This window comes from Lontra canadensis, unplaced genomic scaffold (genome assembly GCF_010015895.1).
Source record: "Lontra canadensis isolate GAN:19392208 unplaced genomic scaffold, GSC_riverotter_1.0 scaffold3, whole genome shotgun sequence".
In the NCBI taxonomy this organism is placed as follows: Eukaryota; Metazoa; Chordata; class Mammalia; order Carnivora; family Mustelidae; genus Lontra; species Lontra canadensis.
The window spans coordinates 52915234-52939772 of NW_022630997.1; the positions used below are offsets into that span (position 1 = coordinate 52915234).

Sequence of the window (24539 nt, forward strand, 5' to 3'; positions counted from 1 at the left end):
TCTTAGATGGGCAGCCCCAGGTATCAGGATCTGGATTAGATTCACAATCTATTGCTATTAATGCTCCTGTACCACACTGCAAAAGGCAGACTCCACCAGATGCCAGCCTGGACTTCACATCTTCTGGGTCAGGTTATAGGGCTATGTTATAGATAAGCTGTAGTTATGATATAATATTATTATAGTACTTTCACTGATATAATGCATTATTCAAGATAAGAATTTGCCCCTATACAGATTTCTTTGCTGCAGTTGGTCATTTTATAGTAAAGTTAAGCCTCTGATGTATGTTTCAGATATCCAAACCTTGTCTGGAAAATGCTTGCTCCAAATTTTAGGCACACACAGGGGAATTTAGTTCTGTGGACTATTTCTGAAGAATTCCACAAGCACATACCAATAAAATAAGCATGAGGAAAACATTTATCTGCTTTAAATCCCCTGTTTAAAAATATTAAAGTCATAGGCATCTCTATGACTGTAGCAAAATATTTTTGTAGCACTAGATTGGCTGGTTCAAGTTGTCATGGTTTTTAAAAACCGTACCATAAGGAGTTAGGGGACTGTTTCAATTTCCTTACTACTTACTACTTTCAGGGGGATGGAAATAAGCTCTGGTGATTTGAATCATTTCTTTCTTTCACATCCAATTCTATAACATGACTATCATCCACAATAACAATTCATTTCCCCAAATGATTTTATAATATAAATGCATTGCACAGTTAATTGATATACAGGTCAAATCCCATTACAACAAATAGCATGCAACCAAAAGCTTTCTTTTTGATAAAAAAAGATTTTTGAGCCCCAGGCAGTACCTCTCTAATTTTCATACTACAAAAGAAATTGGACCTTTAGTAGTAATGGATTTGACTCATTTTGACACTAAGAATTAAAATGAATGCCCAAAGATTGAATTGGGCAGGGTGGGCAGAGATGGAAGTAGAAAAAGGTAAGCGTAAGGGAGACAAAACAGTATTGGAATTGCATTTAAAGAAATGAAAAATGGCAGAATAAAGGAAGGTACAGCAATTCTCTTAGTCCATTCATTTAAAAAAATTTGATTGTGATAATAACCACTTTTCTTTATGTAGTCCTTTCTTTCAAAGTATTTTCAAATGCATTTTCTCCTTTATGAACTCATCAACTCCATGAGTTAGGCATGTTATATATATTTCTACTTTACTGATGAGGACGCCGAGACAGAAACGTTAAAGTAATTTTCTCAAGGTCACACAGCTAATCAATAACAGTCCTGGGGCTTAGCACCTAGGTCTTAACAGCCACTCTGTTAAACCACACTGCCTTTCTCAGTTTTGTGTTCTATGTTTTAGAGGAGTTATCAAAATTACCTGATTTTTTTTCATGACAGATTAGTGATTTAATTTCTTTTCACATTTTCTATGTATTCTACATCCTAAACGTTCTAACCTATGTCTTGTCATTAGGAAAACATCCTGACCTATCTCATGAAGACATTCCTACGAGGTGATCAGTTCTGTACCTTCATTTCTGCATTTGCCTAGGTCCACATGACTAGAAACAACATGATTATGATAACAGTTATGACCATAATTCTTAGGTCTATTTATGAAGTGGCAGAATTAAAGCAATGGAAACTTTCTGGTCTTGATGGGGTTAGGGTCTGGTTTGACCCAAAGGAATATTCTTGAAGCAATAAGAGTTTTTAAGACCCATGAAAAAGTGGCTTGTTTGTACCCAGATCATCTAAATGAACTCACCTATACAATGCTAAATGGAAATAATATTACCATAAAAACAATACAAGCCAGGTTAGGTTGTAGGAATCAAACCAGTTGATCTTTGCAGTCCCAAGAAGCTGTCACTTAAAGGAAAAATTTCATCAATTTGTAACAAGTAGAATTACAAGAATGGAATGGGACTCAGGTTGCAATATCATAATATGGACTACAAGCTGTTGGCCACTACAGGGCAGATGAATTTTTTTTTCTTTTTGTAATAATCAGATGTCTATGGATTTTGGTGCTAAGGATGAAAAAAAACATATCAAGGTCACCACTTTAATAAATAGATTTCATGCCTATGGAATAAAGTGATCAAAATTATTTCCTCTTGCCCTTTTGATTCTCACAAAGCTACTCTGCAAGGAGGATTTGTTGCTTGGTTCAAAGATTTAATTTTTTATCTTCATTATCTTTCCATGGAGTCTTAGCTGCACAGAAAATAAAAGTGTGCAAACAGCTAGATTTTTGCTCCTAGAGATATGGCACATGGTCATGTTTCCTAAGTATTCCTGTCATTTCACCCATAACACTAGTTGTTTTGATGGGGAGTAGAAAAAAATAGCTTCTTGACAGACTTTCTTTTATTTTTTCAAGTAGCTTATAGATTGATTGATGTAGTATCTAGACTAATTAAGAAAAATACACTTCTTACAGCATTAGCATTTAAAAAAATACTTTCTAAGTCCAAATATGTGAGTGTTGTTATGCGGTGGTGATGATGATGGTAGTGATGTGTGTATATGTATGTGTGTGTTTCAAAAGTATATTAGCCTTGCAGGTGTTTGAAAAAAATCAACTTTTTTTTAAACTTTTTTTTTTAATTTGTGAAATAATCATTAGCTAAACTTATATTTTCAAGTACCACTCTTTTTCTTTCTTACATATTTTTTCTGTACCTCAGATTCCTAGCATCTGGATAAAAATCATGCACAGTTAACTTGTAGAAATTTACATGCAAAATGAAGGAACCAAAAGGGAAAAACTTCAAGTTTGGGTCTTTGTCAAAGTTTCCATAAACCTAAGTTGACCTCCAAACTGACACTAAAATACATATTTTAATAGAGGAACATGTTAATTTTTTTGGTTGTCTCAGTGTTTAACAGGCAAGATTGAAAATAATTGGATTACCTGCTTAAGCAAACGTTATTTTAGATAAATATCCTTCTGGACAAGAAATAAACTCTAAGAATGGATGTTCTGACCAGATCATACATGTTTTCATGGTGTCACTATTGATTTGTTTGTTCTACAACTGGTCCAGGTTTCAAAAAAGGAACCCCAGTTATTACTCTGTGAATTGTACAGCTCTCAAATACCAACAGCATTTTTCACAGAACCAAAACCAACAATCCTAAAATTTGCATGGAACCAAAGACTCTGAATAGGCTAAACAATCTTGAAACAGATATATATATCTGTTCTTCTGTCAGTGGATGCTTTGGGCTGCTTCTCATATATATATATATGAGTGTATATATATAGTGTATATATATACACACTAAGTATATATACTCAGCCACAAAAAAGAATGAAGTCTTGCCATTTGCCATTTTCAAGGACATGGATGGAACTAGAGAATATAATGTTAAGTTACATAAGTTATTCAGAGAAAGACAAATACCATTGATTTCACTCATGGAGTTTAAGAAAGAAAACAAGCAATCAAAGGGAAAAAATGAAAGACAAATGAAGAAACAAACTATAGAGAACAAACTGATATTCACCAGAATGGAGGTGGGCGGGGGAATGGGGGAAACTGGTGACAGAGATTAAGCAGTGACTTGTTATGATGACCACCAAGTGATGTATGGAATTGTTGAGTCGCTATATTGTAACCTGAAACTAATATAATACTCTATGTGTACTAACTGAAATTAAAATAAGAACTTAAAAATTCTGCAGCTCTGTACAATGAACTTAGAGACTACATCCTCATAGACTTGTGGGAAAGTAAAACGTGTATAGTTGATTTTCATCTCATATTAATTAAAAAGTGGTTTTCTATTTTAAGACTATAACCTGAATTTTGGAAATATTTGTGCATAGTGTGTAAATATACATATCTACTCATAATCTCTTAGATAATTGAAGCCATTTTAAATTCTACATACTGTGTTTTTTTTTTTAACATATTGGCTTTGTACCAAATTCTTAGTATTGCAGTAGCCAATCTGAAGGAACATCACAAAATTCCAGTAGCAAAGAAAACTTCAATCAAACTCTGATATCAAGTGACCAAGACAATGGAGCAGATGATCTTATTAGGACGGTGAGAGATTTTTCCACTGTATTTTAAAGGGTATAGGAAATCACCTTTCATTCAGAGGATAACATGTTCTACACCTTTCAGCTCATTCTTCCCTAAGGAAATTTGCCAGTTGTTTAATCGTTTGGCTCAGGAATTTATGAAATAATTGTATTTTTATTTATTAAACATATTTAATATACACAATAGTCACGTATATCATATATATGTTAATAGATATATTTAACTTGCAGCATTAAGTAGCCTTTAACAGGTCAGATCTTACATGTACAAGGTGAGATACATATTATTTGTGAGTGAATGATATACTTAAAAGTTTGAGACCTCGCCTATATGTTTTTAAGAGTATATATTAACAAAATAGGGAAGATTTCCAACCAAAATGAATCAGTTTTTTGTTCTTCACTTGCCTGATATTTGTCAAACTAACCATGGCCTATTATAAAATGGTATATGGGGGAGACTCAAGGCCCAGACCCCTCCCTACCAATAAGTCACATTTTCAACAATACGATAGATTATTGATTCTAAGAGATTTAATTGAATTAGCCTTGGATTCTAATTCAAGCTCCAATCACAGCTGACTGATATCACTTTGAACAAGTCACTTAATCACTCTGTGTCTCAGTTGTTCATCTAACTGAAAATATTAATATCCACCCTGCCTAGTATGCGTCCTGTGAGAATCAAGTAGGATGTATGTGAAGTCCAATAGAAAAAATATGAAACACTGTGTAAATGAAAAATCATTGATCTTCACACATGGCTTCAATCAGGTTAGCATCCTGCCTTGTCCTTTATCCTCCCTCTACCTCTATGCTCAACATCAGTAAGTCATCAATAGGGGTAATAAATAGGTTTTGCACAAACATAGCTAAGTTACTTGTATAAATCAGTTGGAATCAACTATCCAAGCCACTGGAGACATACAATCCCATAGTCTTTAAAAGATTATAGACTTTAGGGGCACCTCGGTGACTCAGTGGGTTAAGCCTCTGCCTTTGGCTCAGGTCATGATCGCAGGGTCCTAGGATCGAGTCCTGCATCGAGCTCTGTGCTTGGCAGGGAGCCTGCTTCCCCCTCTCTCTCTGCCTGCCTCCCTGCCTACTTGTAATCTCTCTCTGTCAAATAAATAAATAAATAAAATCTTAAAAAAAAAGGTTATAGACTTTAGGGCCAATAATATATTTTAAAACTTATTTGGAAATTAAATGGGCAAGAGATACCATTCAGAATCCATGAAAGGGATATAAATTTTTCTCTGAGTTCAAGATTAAGAGCAGAATAAAATTTGGTTGCTAGCTTATGGATTTTTCAATAGTATGCTAAATATTCAGAATAAAAATAATAACTACAGTTAATCTCTTTCTTTGCATTTAGGTAATGAATAAACATTATTATGCATTTTCTTATTTGATATAATAGTGCTCTAAACCAGTAAAAAACAAGATACCTGTACTATGTTAAAATATTCCCAGATTAGTAAACTCAGACTTGAAAACCCTGAAAGAAAAAATAGAGGATTTTTTTGTGTGTGATTTTAATATGGTATTTAAACAGTTTTTCTGTGTGCAATACTTTGTTATGGAGAAGAGTAAAACAAGAAATGATCTTTAAAACATATCAAATTGGCTCTTTAAGTATCAAATGTTATAATACAAGTATGAGGTTTAAATTATTTCTTGTTATAAGGCTGCCCCTTTTTACGGACCATCTTAGCCTCTTTTTCCCCCCAGAATGTCCAGTTGAAAGGAGTTTTATTTTCTTTAGTAAGTGAGAAATCATTTTTCTGAAAATGACCTTCCACAAAAGCTAACTCTTGATTGAAAGCCATGGTGAAGAAGGCATATCTCTCCAAGGTGGTAGCTCATAGTCTTCTCCCTGTATGACATTTTTGTTACACAGGCCCAAGTTTTTGTAAATAACTTATCTACAGTATGTGAGAAAGTTTGGACTTTGGGACTCCATCAGACATTCTTGTTAATGCTCATAATTGGAAGATGGCTTCTACCCATTGGAGGAGGGATCACTCGGGACCAACTCTCTCAACTTCTCCTTATGTTTGTGGGGACAGCTGCTGACATACTGGAATTCACAAGTGAGACCCTGGAAGAACAAAATGTGAGGTAAGCAGGCCTACAAGGTCAGGACCCCCATGCTTGTCTATTTGTATTCTACACAAATAAGGATTTTCAGTCTATTATATGTCTATTTCAGTCTATTATATGAATATAAATATATGTATTTATATTCTACACAAATAAGGATTTTCAGTCTATTATATGTCCAATGATAGAATCATAGAATTTCCAAATGTTCAGATACATATTAGGTACCAGCCAGTGTATTATGTATGTGTGTGTGTGTATATATATATATGTGTGTGTGTGTGTGTGTGTGTGTGTGTATTTGAACTTCTTGCTGAAGAAAAAGGGCAAGCAATATTTCCTTTGGGTGAGAACAGAAAAGCTCTATACTTCTGCGTGACCATGTGTTAGGTGGGGCCATGGTTGTTAGAAAACCTTCAGGAGGTGGAATGATCATCCGTAGTTCCTCTCTCATGTTCTCAAGTGTCCTGAAATGCAGCCAATCATAAAATTCTCTTCTAGAGCATAGCATAGCTACAATTCCAGGAAAGCACCTAGAAAAGACATAGAGAAATCTCTCCTCTCTACCTAGCTGTGAATTTATATTCCCTGGTGTGAATGGAGAATGGGGCATATTAGGTTTATTTTACTAAATTTTATTTTTAGTCAGTTTTGTTCAAAGTGCCTAAAGGCCTTCTGGTGTAGATGCCTATAAATTAAAACTTATTGAGTTGGTACTTTTATTTTTGCCACAAGCAAATAAACTCAGAATCCATGATCACATCTGTTTATGGAACCACTTTCTTACCTTTAGGGATTTAAGTCTCACTGCCTGAATGTACTTTCAGCTTGGGTTGTTTTGCACTATGCTATAAAAATAAATTGCAATGAAGCTGGCTTTTAATGCTACAGTTTACTTTATGCTGTGTTTCTCAAATAATGAAACATAAAGCTGAGCAAAATACACTAACTTACTGAGTAAACTTAATATCCCAATTATAACAGTAAGTATATCTGTAACCAGGGGTTACCTTTACATGATCATTTCCTGTTTCAGTTACACTAATTTTTCTTACACTTTATTAAGTAGACATAGAATTTTAAAAAGAATACAAATAAAGTTGATCTGTTGTCCTCAAAATATTGATGTCAATTTTGTAACTTTAATACCTTATATTTGGTCAGTGCTGTACATTGTATAACAAGTTCTCGGATACTTTAAAACAGTTGTAATACAATGGAGTTACAAGAAAAACATGAAGAACCATAACCAAGAACATAAAAACAATAAATAACTACAGGCACAGTGACAAGGACATAAAACAATAAATATGACTAGCTATACCTATATAGAAATAAACACATATGTGCTTAATATCTAGGGAGATGAGAGGGATATGCGGTAGGAAATGGAGTATTCAGGAGGGATATGTTTTGTGGAGCTGGTAATATAAATGTGAGAAATGCCAAACTTGGCTACTTAAATGGTCTGTTTATTAGGCCCATCCACAAATAACACCAACATGCATTTTATAGATCAGTATTTGCCAATAGATGTTAAATATTCAATAAGTTAATCAATAAAATCTTAATTTCCCAGAAAAAAAATCTTCGAAAATAATGAGGCATTCATTAATTCATCAGCTGCAGATTGATTATCTAGTATGTACCAGGCAATGTGCTAGGTGGAGACTGGGAGCAAATGGTAAGTGGTGAGAGAAATTCTGGACACACCGTCCTCTCCCAACATAGGTGATTTCAATTCAGCAATTTCTTCTGCCACATACAAATTAATCATATGTTTCAAAAATCTTTTTTTCTTATTTCAAACTCGCATTATATTCTGAGAAGGGATCAAATAAAGTACACCACCATGGTTATTGTTTTAAAATTTCTTTTCAGTCTTCGTGGTCTCAGACTGAAGTCATTTTATTTTTAATATAACTGCATTGTGTCAGTGTATATGTAGTCTCCACTCCCAAATGCCTCCATCACTCCAAAGTCGAGGCCCAGAAATAACCTAGAATTTTTTCTCCCTCTTAAAGCTCACCTTCTGACTCATAATTTTGTCACTGGTCTCATCAATACTGTAAGAATTGACACAACAAGTATCTATCTCTTCAAAGGACAGACAAACTCACACTGAGGCAGAGCTTTCCCCTTTAAATTCAAAAAGACAATCATGAAAAATAAATTTAATGTGCCATAAAAGATGTTCACTTGTTTGGCTTCTTAACTATAACCCACTTAGCATTTACCTATTTTTATATCATTTTATTTTCTATTTTATTTAATTCCATAATTTGGGCTAAAAGATTTAGGAGAAAATCTTCAATAATGTGTACACTGAAATGATGTCTACTTCTCTTTCCTGTATCCTTGCTAAATACCTCAAATCCAATTTTTTTTAACTTAAGTCAATTTCTTTCCATATGCCCACTTTAAGTTCATTTGACTAATTCTTATGAATTTACATGGACTTGTGAGATGCTACAAATTTTTCTTAAGAGCTTGACTTTACCCACCATAAAATTCAACTATTCTGTGGTCCAATGATATTTAATAAATTTATTGATGTGCAACCATCGTGAGAATCTAGATTCCTTGTAGCTGGTTGGAGTCAATTCTCACTCCTCCCATGACCAACCCTAAGCAACCCCTGATATGCTTTCTTTCTGTACCGAGTCTCCTTTTCCAGAAATTTTGTGCAAATGGGATCATAAAATATGTAGCATTTTGTGTGTGGCTTTTTCACTTAGCATGCTTTTAGGATTCATTCACACTGTTGCATGTATTTGGTAGTGAGTTCCTTTATAATTGCTGAATAGTATGCCACATGCATACACCACATTTTATTTGTTCATTCAAATTGATTCATTCATTCATTGATATACATGCATACTGCTATCTTCTTACTATTAAAAATGATGTTGCTTATAAACATACACTAAAATCCTTTGAATAGATCAGTTTTCATTTTTCTTTGGTCTATACTAGGATTAAAATGAATGGGTTTATGTTAAGTACATGTTTAACTTTTTAAGAAACTCCCAAACTGTTTTCCAAAGTGGCTGTACCTTTTTATATTCCATTCCTTCACATCCTTACCATTTTTTCAGTATTTTGATTATGACCATTCTATTGGGTTCTTGTGGTATCATATTGTAGTTTTCATTTCTGTTTCTCTAATGACTAAATGAACATCTTTCCATGTGCTAATTAGCTAATCCTATATCTTCCTTCAGTGAAGTGTCTGTTCAAATTTTTGCCCATTTCGGGGGGTTGGATTGATTTTTTGTTGTTGAATTGTAAGAGATTCTAAGAGTTCTTTATATTCTTTATATTCTGGACACAAGTCCTTCATTAGATACATAAATGTGATTTTTTTCCCCCAGTATACAGCTTGCTTTTCATTTTTGTCATTTAAAAAGTCTTTTTAAATTTCTTTATTTAAATTCAATTTAATGAACATAAACTATATTATTAGTTTCAGAGAATTTAGTGATTTATCAGTTGCATACAACAACCAGTGCTCACAACTCCATGCCCTCAACCCACATACCCTCCAGCAATCCTCAGTTTGTTTCCTGTAGTTAAGAGTCTCTTAAGGTTTGCATCTGTCTCTGTTTAAAAAAAAAAAAAAAAAAAAAAAAAAAAAAGTATTTTATTTATTTATTTATTTATTTATAAATTTTTTATTTCTTTTCAGCGTAACAGTATTCATTGTTTTTGCACCACACCCAGTGCTCCATGCAATCCGTGCCCTCCCTAGTACCCACCACCTGCTTCCCCCAACCTCCCACCCCCCGCCCCTTCAAAACCCTCAGGTTGTTTTTCAGAGTCCATAGTCTCTCATGGTTCACCTCCCCTTCCAATTTCCCTCAACTCCCTTCTCCTCTCCATCTCCCCTTGTCCTCCATGCTATTTGTTATGCTCCACAAATAAGTGAAATCATATGATAATTGACTCTCTCTGCTTTACTTATTTCACTCAGCATAATCTCTTCCAGTCCTGTCCATGTTGCTACAAAAGTTGGGTATTCATCCTTTCTGATGGAGGCATAATACTCCGTAGTGTATATGGACCACATCTTCCTTATCCATTTGTCCGGTTGAAGGGCATCTTGGTTCTTTCCACAGTTTGGCAACCGTGGCCATTGCTGCTATAAGAGTATTTTTAAAAATTTTTTGATAAAGTCCCATGTATCTTATTTTTAATTTTAAGTAGTGTTTTGGGAGTCATACCTAAGAGATATTTTCCTCACCCAAAATCAGAAATATTTCCCTCTATAATATTTTGACTTGACTTTTGTGTGTGTGTAGTTAGGATCTAAATTTGTGTTTTGTCTTATTTTGTCTCCTTTTTTTGCACTGTCCCAGAACATTTTTTGTCCTACCAGAGACCAATTGTCTCTGCAATATTTGCTGAAAAGACTGCCCTTTCTCTATTAAATTTCCTTGATATCTTTGTCAAAAATCAATTGGCAACACATGTTAGAGTTTTTATAGACTTTCTATTGTATTCCATTGCTCTATACATTTATCCTTATGCCAGTACTACACTATTGTGATTACTGCAATATTATGTAAGTTTGAAACTAGATGCTGTAAATCTTCTAACATTGTTCTTTTAATTTGGGGGAGTGAGGGGCTATCCTAGGTCCTCTGTATTTCTGTTTAAGTTATGATCAGCTTGTCAAATTCTATAAAATAATCCTGCTGGAGTTTTGATAAGCATTGTATTAAATTTAAGCAGCAAACTATGAAGAAATGACATCTTAATATTAAGTCTTTTAATGTGTGAACATGAATTATCTCATCATTTATTCAGATATCCCTTAATTTCTCTCTGTAATGTTTTATAATTTTCAGCATGTAGGTCTTGTCCTGCTTTTCCTAAACTTATTCTTAAGTATTTTATTCTTTTCTATAGAATTATTTTCTTAATTTCATAATATCATTTTCATGTTTTTATTGGTACTACATAGAAATACAATTGATTTTTGGATGATGATCTTGTACCCAGCAATAATGTCACCTTCTTTATTAGTTTTGTATATTCCTTAGTATTTTTGACTTACAGGATAATGCCATTTGTAAGTAAAGGTAGCTTTCATTCTTTCTAGTCTGTATGATTTTAATTAATTTTTCTTACTTTATTACACTGGCTAGGATTTCTAGTAAAATGTTAAATAGAAGTGTAAGAGTGGGCATTTCAATCTCAAAGGATAAAAATTCTGTCTTTCACTACTAAAGATGATGTGATAGGTATAGGTTTTGCTCAGATACACTTTGTAGATGCCCTTGATCAGTTGGAGGAAATTCCTATTTATTTCTAGGTTACTGAGGGTCCCTTCCTTCCTTCCTTCTTTCTTTCCTTCCTTCCTTCCTTCCTTTTTTCCTTCCTTCCTTCCTTTTTTCCTTCCTTCCTCTCTCTTTTGGACATTGAATTTTGTTAAATTCTTTTTCTATTTTTATCAAGATTATTATGTCATGGTTGTTTTCATTCTATAAATATGGTGTATTATAACTTTCAGATGCTAAACCAACTTTGACTTCCTGGGATAAATCAAATTTGATTATGGTGTATAATGGTTTCAGTGTATCGCTGATATGGGTTTGCATACATTTTATTAGTAATTTTTATATCTATGCTCATGAGCATATTGATCTATAGTAATATTTTCTAATGGTATGTTTTTCTGGTTTTAGTATTAGGATAATATTGGATTCAGTGAATGCCTCAGAAAGCATCCCTTCTTTCTTTATTTTCCAAGAGCTTTGTAAGGATTAGTACTGTTTTTTTCTTTGAATATTTTGTAGAATTTACCTATGAAGCCATCTGGGCCCAGATTTTACTTTTGGGAAGATATTTTATTACAAATTCAGCATAATTATTTCATTATAAGCCTAGTCAGTTATTCTATTTCTTCCTGAGTAAACTTGATTACATTTTTCTTTTTTTATTCCTAAGAATTTTTCCATTTCAAATAAATTATCTAGTTTTTCATATAAAGTTTTTAATATTAGGGTTTTTTTTAATATTATTCCCTTAAACTTGTGTCAGTTTCTATAGGGTCACTTATTATGCCCCATTTTATATTCTGAGTTGGTCATTTGTGTCTTCTCTGGTTTTTGTTTCTTGGGTGGTTTTTTTTTTTTTTTTTTAGATTTATCAATTTTGTTAATGTTCTAAAATGACCAACTTTTTATTTCATTGATTTTTCTCTATTGTTATTCTGTTCTCCATTTCATTGATTTGTGCTCTGATGTTTAATTTTTCTTTCCTCCTGCTTGCTTTGGATTTAATTTGCTCTTTTTCCCCCAATTGTCTTAAGATGGAAGCTTAGATTATTGATTTGAGATCTTTCTGCTTTTCTAACATGACATTCAAAACTACAGATTTCCCTCTAACTATTGCTTTATCTGTGTCCCATAAGCTTTGATATGTTATCTTTTTGTTTAATATGGTTCAAAATATTTTCCACTGTGATTTATCTTTTGGCACATGGGTTATTTAGAAGTAAGTTATTTAATTTCCATATGGAGATTTCCCAAATTTCTTTCTGTTGTTTTCTATTTTAGTTCTGCTGTTGTCTTCAAATTATTTTAATCTTTTAAAACCTATTGAGACTTATCTTATGACCTAGTGTATGGCTTATCCTGGAGAATGTTCTACATATACTTAAAAAAATGTGTATTTATCTGTTGTTTGGTTAAGTGTTCTGTAAATGTCAGTTGTGTCATGTTGGTTATTAGGCTATTTAATTCTTCTGTATCCTTACTGATTTTTTGTGTAGTTGTTCTATCAACTTTTGAGAGTGGGGACATTGAAATCTTCAACTCTAGTTGCTGAATTATCTATTTCCTTTTTCAATACTGTCAGTTTTTGCTACAAGTATTTTGAGGCTCTGTTTTTAGGTGTGCATATGTTAATTTTTTAAAACATCCTCCTGAGGAATAACTATTTTTCATTATGAAATGTCACTCTTTCTCTAGTAATATGTCTGAAAGTCTATTTTGTCTCATATGAACTTAGGTACTCTATTCTCTTATGATACTGTTGGCGTGGGATATTTGACACTGATGTATGTCGGTGTATTTCTCCTTGTCTCCTTAACCTTACTACAAGTTTGTTGATTGTTGATCTTGGATCTGTAAATTGTGTTTTTCCTCAAATTTAGGAATTTTCAGTCGTCGCCTATTGAAACATATTTTCTGGTCTATTCTCTCATGTTCCTTATGAGTCTCCTATTACAGATAATATACTTAAATGTGTTCCATAGGTTTGTGACACTCTGTTTTTTCTCCCATCCGTTTTACTCTCTTTTCATCCATTTGGATAATTTTCATTGATTTACCTTCCAGATCACTGATTCTTTCTTCTACCATCTCAAACCTACGTCCAGACTCAAATTGTAGAGTATAGCTATGAATTTTTCATTTTGGCTCTTGTATTTTCAACTACAGAATTTCTATTTATTTTTACAGTTTATATATCTTTATTTAGATTATCTGTTTGTTGAGTCATTGTCATCATATTCTTCTTTAATTTGTGGAACATAGTTTTATTTTATCCTTTGAACATACTTATAATAGTTGCTTTGATGCCTTCATCTATTAAGCCCAACATCTGAACCCCATTAGAGTCAGTTTCTATTGATTTTTTTTTTTTCCTGAGTATAGGTCAGCCACTATTTATTTATTTTTTTTTTGATGTTTTATATTTTTGGTGGAAACTGGACATTTTAGATTATATTTTGTAGCAATGTATTATCCTCAAGCTTCCCCTGTACTTTAGGTTTCTGAGTGTTGTTGTTTTTGTTGTCTCCGTAAATTTTCTGAACTTAATCTAAGGAATCTCTCATCCCTTAGAGTGTAGCCACTGATGTCTCTGCCTTTTTTTTTCTAATCCTTCTTTTGCTTGTTTGTTTTTAGCATGGCCTATTAGGATTGTAGCTATGACTACAGAGCTTGTGATTAGCCAATGATTTGGACAGGATTTGTGATCAAACACTTCAAGCCCTTATCACCTATACTCTCTGCCAATGGATCTGTGTATGAGTTGGATAGCACATTTAAATTCAGAAAGTTTTCATATATACTCAGTTTTCAATTTCCACTGGGTTTGCATTGATCTTCCTGACACATGTCTGGCATATGTGGAGACATTATCTAGCCCATCTAAGTCTCTTATTTTCAAAATCTCTCCATTAAAATTCAAGTTAGTCTACCGTTCACCCCAACTGGGATTGCAACCATAAAGTAGCAAGGCTGTGGTCTCTCCTATTCATTTCCAACAAAGTTTATTACTCTTGCTGACCACACCTCTAAGCACAAGATTTCACAATCCACTCCAAGCCAAATCAGCACACTATGGCCATGAGGGGCCTCTGGTTTTCATTGTCAAACCCTCCCTCGTAAAACTACTATTCTACCAAGACAGCCTTAACATTCCTCTCAGTTTGACTAAACTTTCAAAAGATCTGTTGCAACTAATGAATCATTGGAACAAAGCATCAAAAACTAATGATGTACTATATGTTGGCTAACTGAACATAAAAAAAGAAAAGTTTTATGAAAAAATAAAAATAAAAAATGAATCATTTTTAAAAGTTTTTAAATTAAATGAGGATGATGATATATAATTTTAAAAATTAAAAAAAGATCTATTGCTGAGTATAGACCTTTGACTTCCCTTTCCTTATAGCATTTACTTTAGAAAACTTGCAATTATAAGTTATCTCTCTGCCCCTTCAAGATTAAGTCTTCTTCCAACCTTTTTCTTATTTTACTACCCAGAAATCTTTCTAATGGATGAAAGAGTCATCCCTTCAAAATGTGATCATCAAGAAAGATAGCACTCCTATCTCTCTGTCTCTTTGTGATATTAGAACCGTAACTTACCTCAGTGCCAATTAGCAAACACACACACAAAAAAATGGTCTAATCCGGTTGACCAATCTCCCCATCTAATATCCTTTAGTAGCCTTGCACTAGCTCACTCCAGTGCTTAAAACCTCTCTTGCCTTTTGTTTCAGTAGGGATGAACTCAATATTTCTCTCCTTTTGCAATAATCTACAATAAAGTCTTCCTTGCCTGTTTAATTCTGTCTGATGCAATTTTTCTTTAACATATCCATGCTGGAGGGGTGTGAAAATAGCCCATGGAAAATAGTGCTTCAAACTCCCACTCTTCTTAACTGAAGTTCTACCAGTTTCTCATAAATAAATGTTATTCAATTTGGTTTTTTTTTTGTTTTGTTTTGTTTTGTTTTGTTTTGTTTTTTTTGGCCTTTGGTTGATTTTTTAGAGATCTAAAGTGGTTATTTTTGACAATTTGTCAAGTATGTTTGTTGCAGAGAGGTTTTTGAACTTTTCATTCTGAGACAGCCATCTTCCAACACTTTTAACAATTCTGAATATTAATATCATTGCCAGGAAGAGCTAACTGGTTATTTACACATTTAGAGATAATTTTTCATGTGCAGTCTTTTTTTGAACACAGATCATTTATTAAAGAGGAAAAAGTCCGTTCTCATAACATTACTGTTATCTCACTGTATTTGACCACACAAAGGAGAATTTTCCTATGTTTACACTGTATTTTCTTTTCATTTAACTCTTTTTGCTTTTCTTCTAAGGTCAGTTAATACTTCATTTTCCCATTTACTTTTTCTCTTTATTTTTTTTTCTTTTCTGAAGAGGTTGATGATTTTCTAAAAACTGGGTGAATTAGAGGAGTCTGAGTGGCACAAACAATTAAAATTCCAACTCTTTGTTTCAGCTCAGGTCGTTATTTCAGGGCTGTGAGATTGAGTCCTATGTTGGGGCTCTGCACTCAGTGTGGAGTCTGCTTGAATTTCTCACTCCCTCTGCCCCTCTCCCCATACTCACACACACTCTCTCTAAAAAAATAAAAAAAATTTTTAAAGTAAAAATGAGGTGAATTCTATCCACTGCTTATCTCTTATCTATAGGAACATTTACATGTCCAAAAAGAAACAGTTAAGCAAATTAGCAATGTATGACTTTATTTTTACTTTATACCCATAAAATCTGGTGCACTGATCTACCAAATTCCAGTCTTTTATCCTCCTAATTTTCCAAGTAGAGAAGTGATACTCACATATATAATTATATTTGTCAAGATCTTTTGTCTCTTTATAAATAGAGTCCATTGTCTGCTTACATGCTTCTCAGTTGACATTTATGAAGACATTACACATGAGAAAATGGGGTGAGACAATTAGGGGAGTCAATTACACAATGGAAATAATGTTGAATAAATTTACTCCAAAATTCCTTCACATTTTGAATAATTGTCATTTAAGCTCAGTGATTTATTTACTTTCCTTTTAACCTTCCTGAGTAACGTTTACTATCTGACTTAGTACAAATTTGTCTGCTTTAAAATTTTTCTGGCCATTTTTTCCAAAGTTATTTTTGATAAATTTAGTAATATGTTTCTCAACACTCAGTTTCCTATATTTTGTGTGTGCTCAGATATTGCATATGCAAAAGATATATGTTTATATTGTAGGGTTAGAATTTGGCTTACTAAGGGCTAGTGTTTAATATTTATCCTTATTTTGTAAAATGATAGAATTAAAACAAAAAAATTAAGAGGTATGTTCACATAATAAAAATACTACTGCTAACATTGCCGCTGCTTCTGCTGCTGCCGCTTGCTACTACTGCTAGGTAATGTTTATCTCTTTCTGTGCTCCAAGTACTGTTCTAGGGTTTTAGTTATGATAAGTTATTTAGTCTTTACAATACACTATGAGGTAGATACTATCATTATCACCATTTCATAAGTTGAACTGTGGCAGGCAAGAGAAGTTGAGAAGGTCTCAAGGTTATATGGTAATAAAAAATAAAACCTAACCTTCATAATTAGTCTGTTTTGAGTGTTGTTCTAAGAGCTTTATATGTTTAATACATTTTTATAATATGCTTAATGTAATTATCATATAAAGTCTAGTAGCTATTAAATTATTATCATTATCCTCACATGGAATATGGATAAACTAAAGCATATAGATATGAAATTACTTGTCATGTTCATGTATCAGTAAATATGGATCTGGGACTGAAGGCCCACATCCTACCTCTCTGGTGAGGGTTGGAGCTGGTATTTGAACTCCAGCAACATAGCACCAGACCTTGTTCTTTACCATTGCTTCCTGCTGCCTTGCAGACAAATTGCATGTGAGTTTTTGGTAGAATTATTGAAGTTTGGGATTAGAAGAAACTTCAAAAGTAACCATCTATTGAACAATCTATTTTACATCTGTTGCAAAATCCTCTCCAGAATTTTCTCAACAAATTTTTGTCCAGACTTTCTTTGAAAATTTTCACTAAACCTCAGGGTAACTCATTCCATTTTGAGTTGGTATTATTAGAGAGTACTTTTCTCTATTGTGATAAAATTTGCATTCTTATAGGCACCACTAAAGTTCTTTGAATCTGATTGGTCTTCTGAAGTCAGAAGAAATAAGTTTAATTCCTTTTCCATATGATAGCTTTTTTTTTAAGATTTTATTCATTTATTTGACAGGGAGAGAGAGATTACAAGCAGGCAGAGAGGCAGGCAGAGAGAGAGGGGGAAGCAGGCTCCCTACTGAGCAGAGAGCCCGATGTGGGGCTCGATTCCAGGACCCTGAGATCATGACCTGAGCCGAAGGCAGAGGCTTTAACCCACTGAGCCACCCAGGCGCCCCCATATGATAGCCTTTTAAATATATAAAATTTCTTGAGCTATCCCACATATAACATGACTCTGAGATCGCTCACCATCCTAGCCTCTCTCCCTTAGACCAAAAACTTTATAAATTTTCCTCCTAAAACATTAGGCACAATATGTAATATTTCTAATATATTCTGAACATTATAGATACAACAGGGCTAAAACTTACTGTTTCCTTTATGGAAATAGTATAGTACCATGGTTAAAAGTGTGGATGCTGAAACAAGCTATCCAATTCTGACTTCTGCTTCCAACACTTAAAATAACCACATTACTTTGGACAACTAGAGTTTCTACAACTCTCTGCCTCAGTTTCCTCACTGGTCAAATAGGGACAAGTATAATTATTTTGTGAAACTGGTATGAGGACTAAGTGTGATCATAGTTAAATCATTAGAAACTTCCTGAAACAGTATGAGTTCAGAAACTGTAGGTAAAATTATTTAATAATTCACTACTTATTGAAGGTCTATTATGTATAGACATTGACATTGCAAAGATGGAATAAAGTTATAGACTGCATTCCCTAGGTATCTCCACTTAAAATTCTAGACTTTATACTTCTTTAGAAATGACCTATAATTACATTTAATTTTGGAAAGTCATAAATCCATGTCATACTGTGAACTTATAATTAGATAATAGTAAGGGAAAATCCTTGAGCCTTTTTTATGGCGGCTGCTGTGAAATGCTACCTCTTCTATCCCGTTCTAGGTCATCCAGTTATATCTTGTCAGGATCTTTTGAGATCCTGATTGTGTCTTCTGGGGTAATTGTTTTCTATCCAGCCTCGATGTCATATGTGCATATGAGAAGCCTTCCATCAATGTGGCAACCAAGTCATTGGTGAAATGTGAAGTGGAATCGAATCAAAGGCAGAGCCTGCCACAACCCTTAGAGGGGTCCCTTTGGGGAGTCATTTACACAGTTAGGAATCCACCTAACTGTGCTTATACCCAGAACATTTCTTAATCTTGTTAATAAGAACACTGTGGGAGGCTTTTTCACAAGTCTTATTTAAACCCAAATGTCTTATATTAATTTATATATCATTACTTGCTTGGTAATCCTAACTCTATTGGAGAGAGAGAGAGAGAGAGAGAGAAAATCTTAGTATGCTGAGTATAATTGTTCCAAGTAACCCGTGCTAATGCCTAGTAATTATTGTCTTCTATAAGGGCTTTCAGAAATCTTCTAAATAACCACTTATATAACCTAACTAGGGATTAATTGTAAATGTGCATTTTGTACTTTAAGATACACTTCTGCTTCATTTTGAAAATTAAGACTTTATTTATTTATTTTTTTGTCATCACCCTTGTCTCTGTCACTAACTACCAGGATAATGAGGCTTAGAAATGTCATTTACAATTTCTCTCATAGTTTTTGAGATCCAATTTTTCCAGGCCTCAATACTTGAAGCATTTAAAGATATCTCTTGCAACCACCTCATTTATATTTGGTTTCAACTTGATGCCTTTCTATCCCCCTCCAATCTGAAAATCTCTCTTGACAGAGAAGTTGGCAATAAAATCTACTATTATACCACTAACCTCAAATTGCTACCTTCCTTTGTAATTTTGCTAAAAAAATTAATTTTGATATTTCTATAATATCCTTTGTATTTTTATAACATCTATTCTTTATGACTTCAGTCTTCAAGACCATTCTCATAGGTCAATGATGTTTGTGTATTTGTATATTTGCCAAGTATGGCCCTTCTTTCATACATTCAATAATTTCTTCCATAAATATTTGTTGAGGTTCTCTTATTTGCTATTCCAGTCACTGGGGATACAATAGTGAATGAAACTGTCATATTCCCTGACTTACATCCTAGAAATTGGTGTAAACTTTTTATTATTGGATTTATCTTCTCACTTTCTTTTCCCGGCTGAAGGTAGTTTTCTTTTATGTGTTGAACTTTTAATTTTTGGGCATCATGTAGTCCTTTTGAGATGTATCTTTAGGTTAGCGTATCATGATCTTAGAAAAAAAAATTATTTTTAATTTTCTCCTTGAAAATTCTTGAAGTCAGCCCTCTGAATTTCTGAGTCAAAGTCTAACATTTTTCCTAGCATCTATCTCCAATAATGTTTCCATGATTTTGTAAAACTAAAGACGACAATATGAGACAAAGAGGCTTTGCCATAATTTACACAGATATTGACACATGTGGAAGTTGGATTTTAAGTCTCAGAGTTTTTTTACTTCTTCATTACTACATTATTATCATGAATGGATTTTTTTCACGGGTTTCTTATATCACCAAGATATTTTGACAACACTTGAGAGGTTTATTAAGGTATGCTCAAATATGAGAAAAAAGAGAAAATATTTCTTTAAAAATGATCATATTTTTTATTACTAATTTAAAATGTTGTCTGTGTTCTAGGAATAGTCCTGCCCTAGTCTATGCCATCCTTGTCATATGGACCTGGAGCATGCTGCAGTTTCCACTCGACCTGGCAGGTAAATGTCTCAATATTTGCTCAAAGAAACAGAAAATTATAACTCCTGATTACAAGCTATAATCTTGTAGGCATTTGAGAATATTATCATTTTTAATCATTTTGATATCCCAGTGTTAGTGCCGGTTCAGTTTAGAAGAAAAATTGACTGAAACTTAAGAAAACCGCTAGTGGATCCATTCTGGGACCTGGTGATCCTGAGAGAGTCGCGTGTACTGGAGCACAGCTTTACACTCACTTCAAAAAGAGGTTCCATCACATGTGCATTGTAAAATCTCCCACAAACTATGTAAGACCTTTGTGCCTCAATTTTCACCAATGAAATGGGACTGTTAATCATAGTAACTAGAGTTGAAATTTCTTGTGATGACTAAATAAGATAGAGTTTGTGAAGTACTTAGCATAGTTGCTGGGATATATATGTTACCTCTTGATATTTTCAGACCTCATTTTCATTCTTTTGTCAGACCCATATCTTAGAATATCACAGGGAATAAGAGCAGTTTGGGGGCTACAAGGAAAATTAAAATTTTCCTCAGTAGTGGCCCTTAGAATTCCATTGGTCATATTAATAAATACATCAACTCCTAAGACTTTGTAAGAAGAAACTGTTTACCAAGCATATCATACTAGTAATGATCTAGAGCTGTTTGTCCAATATAGCATCCACTAGCCACATGTGGCTGTTTAAATTTAAATTAATTGAAATGAAATAAAATTAAAAGTTCAGTTCCTCAGTCACACTAGCCACAATTCAAGTCCTCAGCTACCGCATATGGCTGCTGTAGTAGGCAGTGCGTTAAGCAGAAGATTTTTTTACCATCACAGGAAGGTCAATTGGATGACATTAATCTGGAGTCATCCCCTAACTTCCAGGAAAGATACCTGGAATTCTGACTTGAGAATTCTCCAGGATGCTACTTTACCCTGAAGAAATTCTAGGATTTAATAATTACATATTCCTTAAGCCTGACTTCTTTTTTTATGGCACCCTACTCGATGGCCTCAGGATTAAAATTAATCTAAAACAGAGATATTTAATCTTTCTGCATCTTCTTTTGGCTTACTTTAATAGGCCCAGAGTTTTCAGAGGCCATTTTAGAATTTAGCAAACACTCTCTGAAACAAAACTGTCATCAAAATAGATGGAAAGAATGGGGGTGGATTTTTAGAAACATCCAAAATCTAATTACCGGTTAATAATTACAAACAAATGTATGCTAATAACACACAGACACAGACACTGACACACACAGACACACACACACACACACACACACACACATTTTGTTGTAATGTGCCCAATCTATACCTCTTGATCAGGTGGTGTTTCCTGACAGAATATTTGGTACCATCACTTTAGATGTTGAAGAACACTCTTAGGAGGTCCCCTTGGAACCATTTCCTTACCCTAACTTCTTAAGAGAAGCCGCTATTGGAGCACCTGGGTGGCTCAGTCAGTTAAGCATCTGACTCTTGTTTTCAGCTCAGGTCATGATCTCAGTGTTGTGGGATCAAGCCCTGTGTAGGTTTTGCCCTCAGCAGGGATTCTCTCTCCCCATCTCTCTCCTCCTCTCTGCTCACCCTCTAAAAGAGATAAATAAATCTTTTTTAAAAAAGAGAGAGAGGCCACTATTGATTTTCTTTTTTTATTCACACTGTTCCTCCTCACCCTCCCATATCTTGTGGTTTATAGCCTTGCTAAGAAAATTTTTATTTGGGAAAGAAATTGTATAAACTTTCAGGGGTGATAATGTTATACAGCTGTTTGAAAAACAAAGACCAAATGTTACTTCTGCCTAAATCACTATTGTATTTTCCAACAAACAGTACATTATGTTCACCCATATCAAAGCAGCTTCATAATATTTGCAGGCTCCAGTAGACGAAGGCATTCTTTGTTTGAAAATTCCAAATGGAAGGCTTCATTATTATAAAGGATTATTTTATGCCCTTGACCTTGAATTAAATTAGCATTTTAGAAATTAAAACAAAAAGGTTCATCTGTTGATTGGGCCTCCTTTTGTTCAACTGGAAAATCAGTAATTATATCCAGTGTTTCTTGTAAACCGTGAAATGAAACCATACGGCATTAGACAAAATAAAATAACAATGGCATTTATTTTGGGCTTTTGTCCACCCACCATTAGAAAAATATGTTTAACATGAATTAAGTTTGAATTTGAATTATAAACACTTGCATTTTCACAACATAATTTACACGTGTGGCTAAGTGAGTCAACCAGGAAACAGGTAAATCCCAAAACAGAAGGATCCCAAACTCAGCATCAGCTAAGTCATTCATTATCCCAAGGGAAAGAGAGAAGTGAGAAATCAGAGAGGAGCCAAGGGTGTTACTCTCATGGAAATAAAAAGAGCCAAGGAATAGGGGCCCCTCTCCTCACAGACATCGTTGTTACCTTGTTTTTCTAAAGAAAAAACTGGGGCCCAGGAAGGTTAAGTAACTTGGCCAGCATCTTACTACAAAAAAAACGAGGCAGCTAGCCTATCTGGCTTGAGACCTAAAATGCCCTGCTGTGCTCTCTCTCTACACTGCAGACCCTAGGGACAGAAAGGTGGTGTGGTGTCCCCAGGATGGGGACTAGAAGGTGATCTAAAATTTGTGACATGGATGGAAAGCTGAGGACTGGCTTTCTTTTGTGTGTTTTATTGAAATTACAACAGACAATTGATTTTAAACATAAAATGACCACAGATATTAGGTGGTTAAGGGGTGGCTAAACGTGGTGTTCAATGTTAAGGATGAGCTCACTCATTCCCCCCAGAATTAAACTATAGAATCAGTCCTACCTGTTAAGTAGTACAGCCCCCATCATTGATGACTTGTCCCCACTTCATTCTGTCTTATACATTTCAGAGGTGCACTAATTGGTCTGTCTTGTGTTCTCAGTACAGCATGTGGTCTGCCCCTTGTCCTTGGCAATGAGGGGGTTCCCCAGCTTCTTCTTTTGCCAATACAGCGCCGATCTTTGGAACATTGGGATCAGCATCTTCATACAAGACGGCCCCTTCCTCATCGTGCGTCTCATATTGATGACCTACTTCAAAGTCATAAACCAGATGTTGGTGTTCTTTGCCGCCAAGAATTTCCTTGTGGTGGTGTTACAGCTCTACCGCCTGGCAGTGCTGGCAATGGATGTCCGCGCTTCCTTGCTACATCAGCCCGGAAGCCTGAAAGCAAAACACCGCTGCCCGTGTGAACCCACTGCAAGTGGGATCTCATCTGGAGACCCGGAGAGCGGCTCTAAGGCCGGCTTGGGGGTCCCCTTGGAGACCTTACCAGTCACCCCTGAGGACTCTCAGTCCACCCCATAGCTCCTTACTGACAGAAGGCAGCCACTAGAACGTTTGACTTCCTGGTCCTTCTTATGGATGAATCTATACTCTCTCCCTCTTTTTTAACTTTGGCATATAATAATTTTCAAAAGAACAACATAAAAAGTGATCTTAAACCAAAGCTGAGGAATTTTCTTTTTTCACCTGAATGGAAAGAACTTTGATTAGTGGCTATCGCTACAACTTCTGTGCGATGGTATCAGATGTTACAGTTGTTCAACGACTGAGTGATTTGTTTGTCTTGAACTGTTTGAAAAGCTATGGACAGGGTTACAGTGACATGCCCTCAAAAGATGTAGTGCAGACAAACTGTCACGGCTGTTACCTGAAAATAGAGAAGCTTTGAACTTTGGCTCCATTGTCAGACTATCTCATCTGATCTTTCCTGCAATGTCCCTGACATCAAAAAATGTACATTCAGTGAATGCAGAACAAATGAAGGGAAAAGTGCTTTTAAAATTACCTCACTGTGAGCTGGAAGCAGTGAAAATCTCTGCCCAGCTTCCATAGCATTGAGAGCCCTCTCCATCGCTGCACAGACCTTCCCAGGAAAATCATTTTTCTGGGCTGATGTGGTATTCTGTCATGGTGCATATGCTCTTACAGAAATTTTATTGCTTTTGGCTTGGGCACTGCAAAATTCACAGCAAGCCATTTCGGTTGTGAGGCAGGAAATACTGGTAATGCTAGCAAAGTCACAATTTCCACTCTGAAACATGATTTGTGGTATTCGTCAGTATTTTTCTTAACTCTACTTTGCCATTTTCTGTATTGCCAAGTCGAATTATGTGGGTTGATGCAAGGAAGCACTGAAACAGGGAGTAAAGGTGTTTCAGGC

General features: G+C 34.5%; 1 protein-coding gene across 1 annotated transcript in view; it reads left to right on the forward strand.

The window, feature by feature from the left end:
* TMEM26 (transmembrane protein 26) overlaps positions 1-23717 on the forward strand; it is a 48344-nt gene extending 24627 nt beyond the window's left edge. The window contains exons 4-7 of the mRNA XM_032842342.1: positions 3925-4038; positions 5941-6161; positions 20269-20345; positions 23256-23717. Of these exons, the coding sequence (XP_032698233.1) occupies positions 3925-4038; positions 5941-6161; positions 20269-20345; positions 23256-23680 (837 nt within the window). The 3' untranslated portion in view covers positions 23681-23717. The remainder of the gene's footprint in view (positions 1-3924; positions 4039-5940; positions 6162-20268; positions 20346-23255) is intronic.
* The last annotated feature ends 822 nt before the right edge of the window (positions 23718-24539 follow it).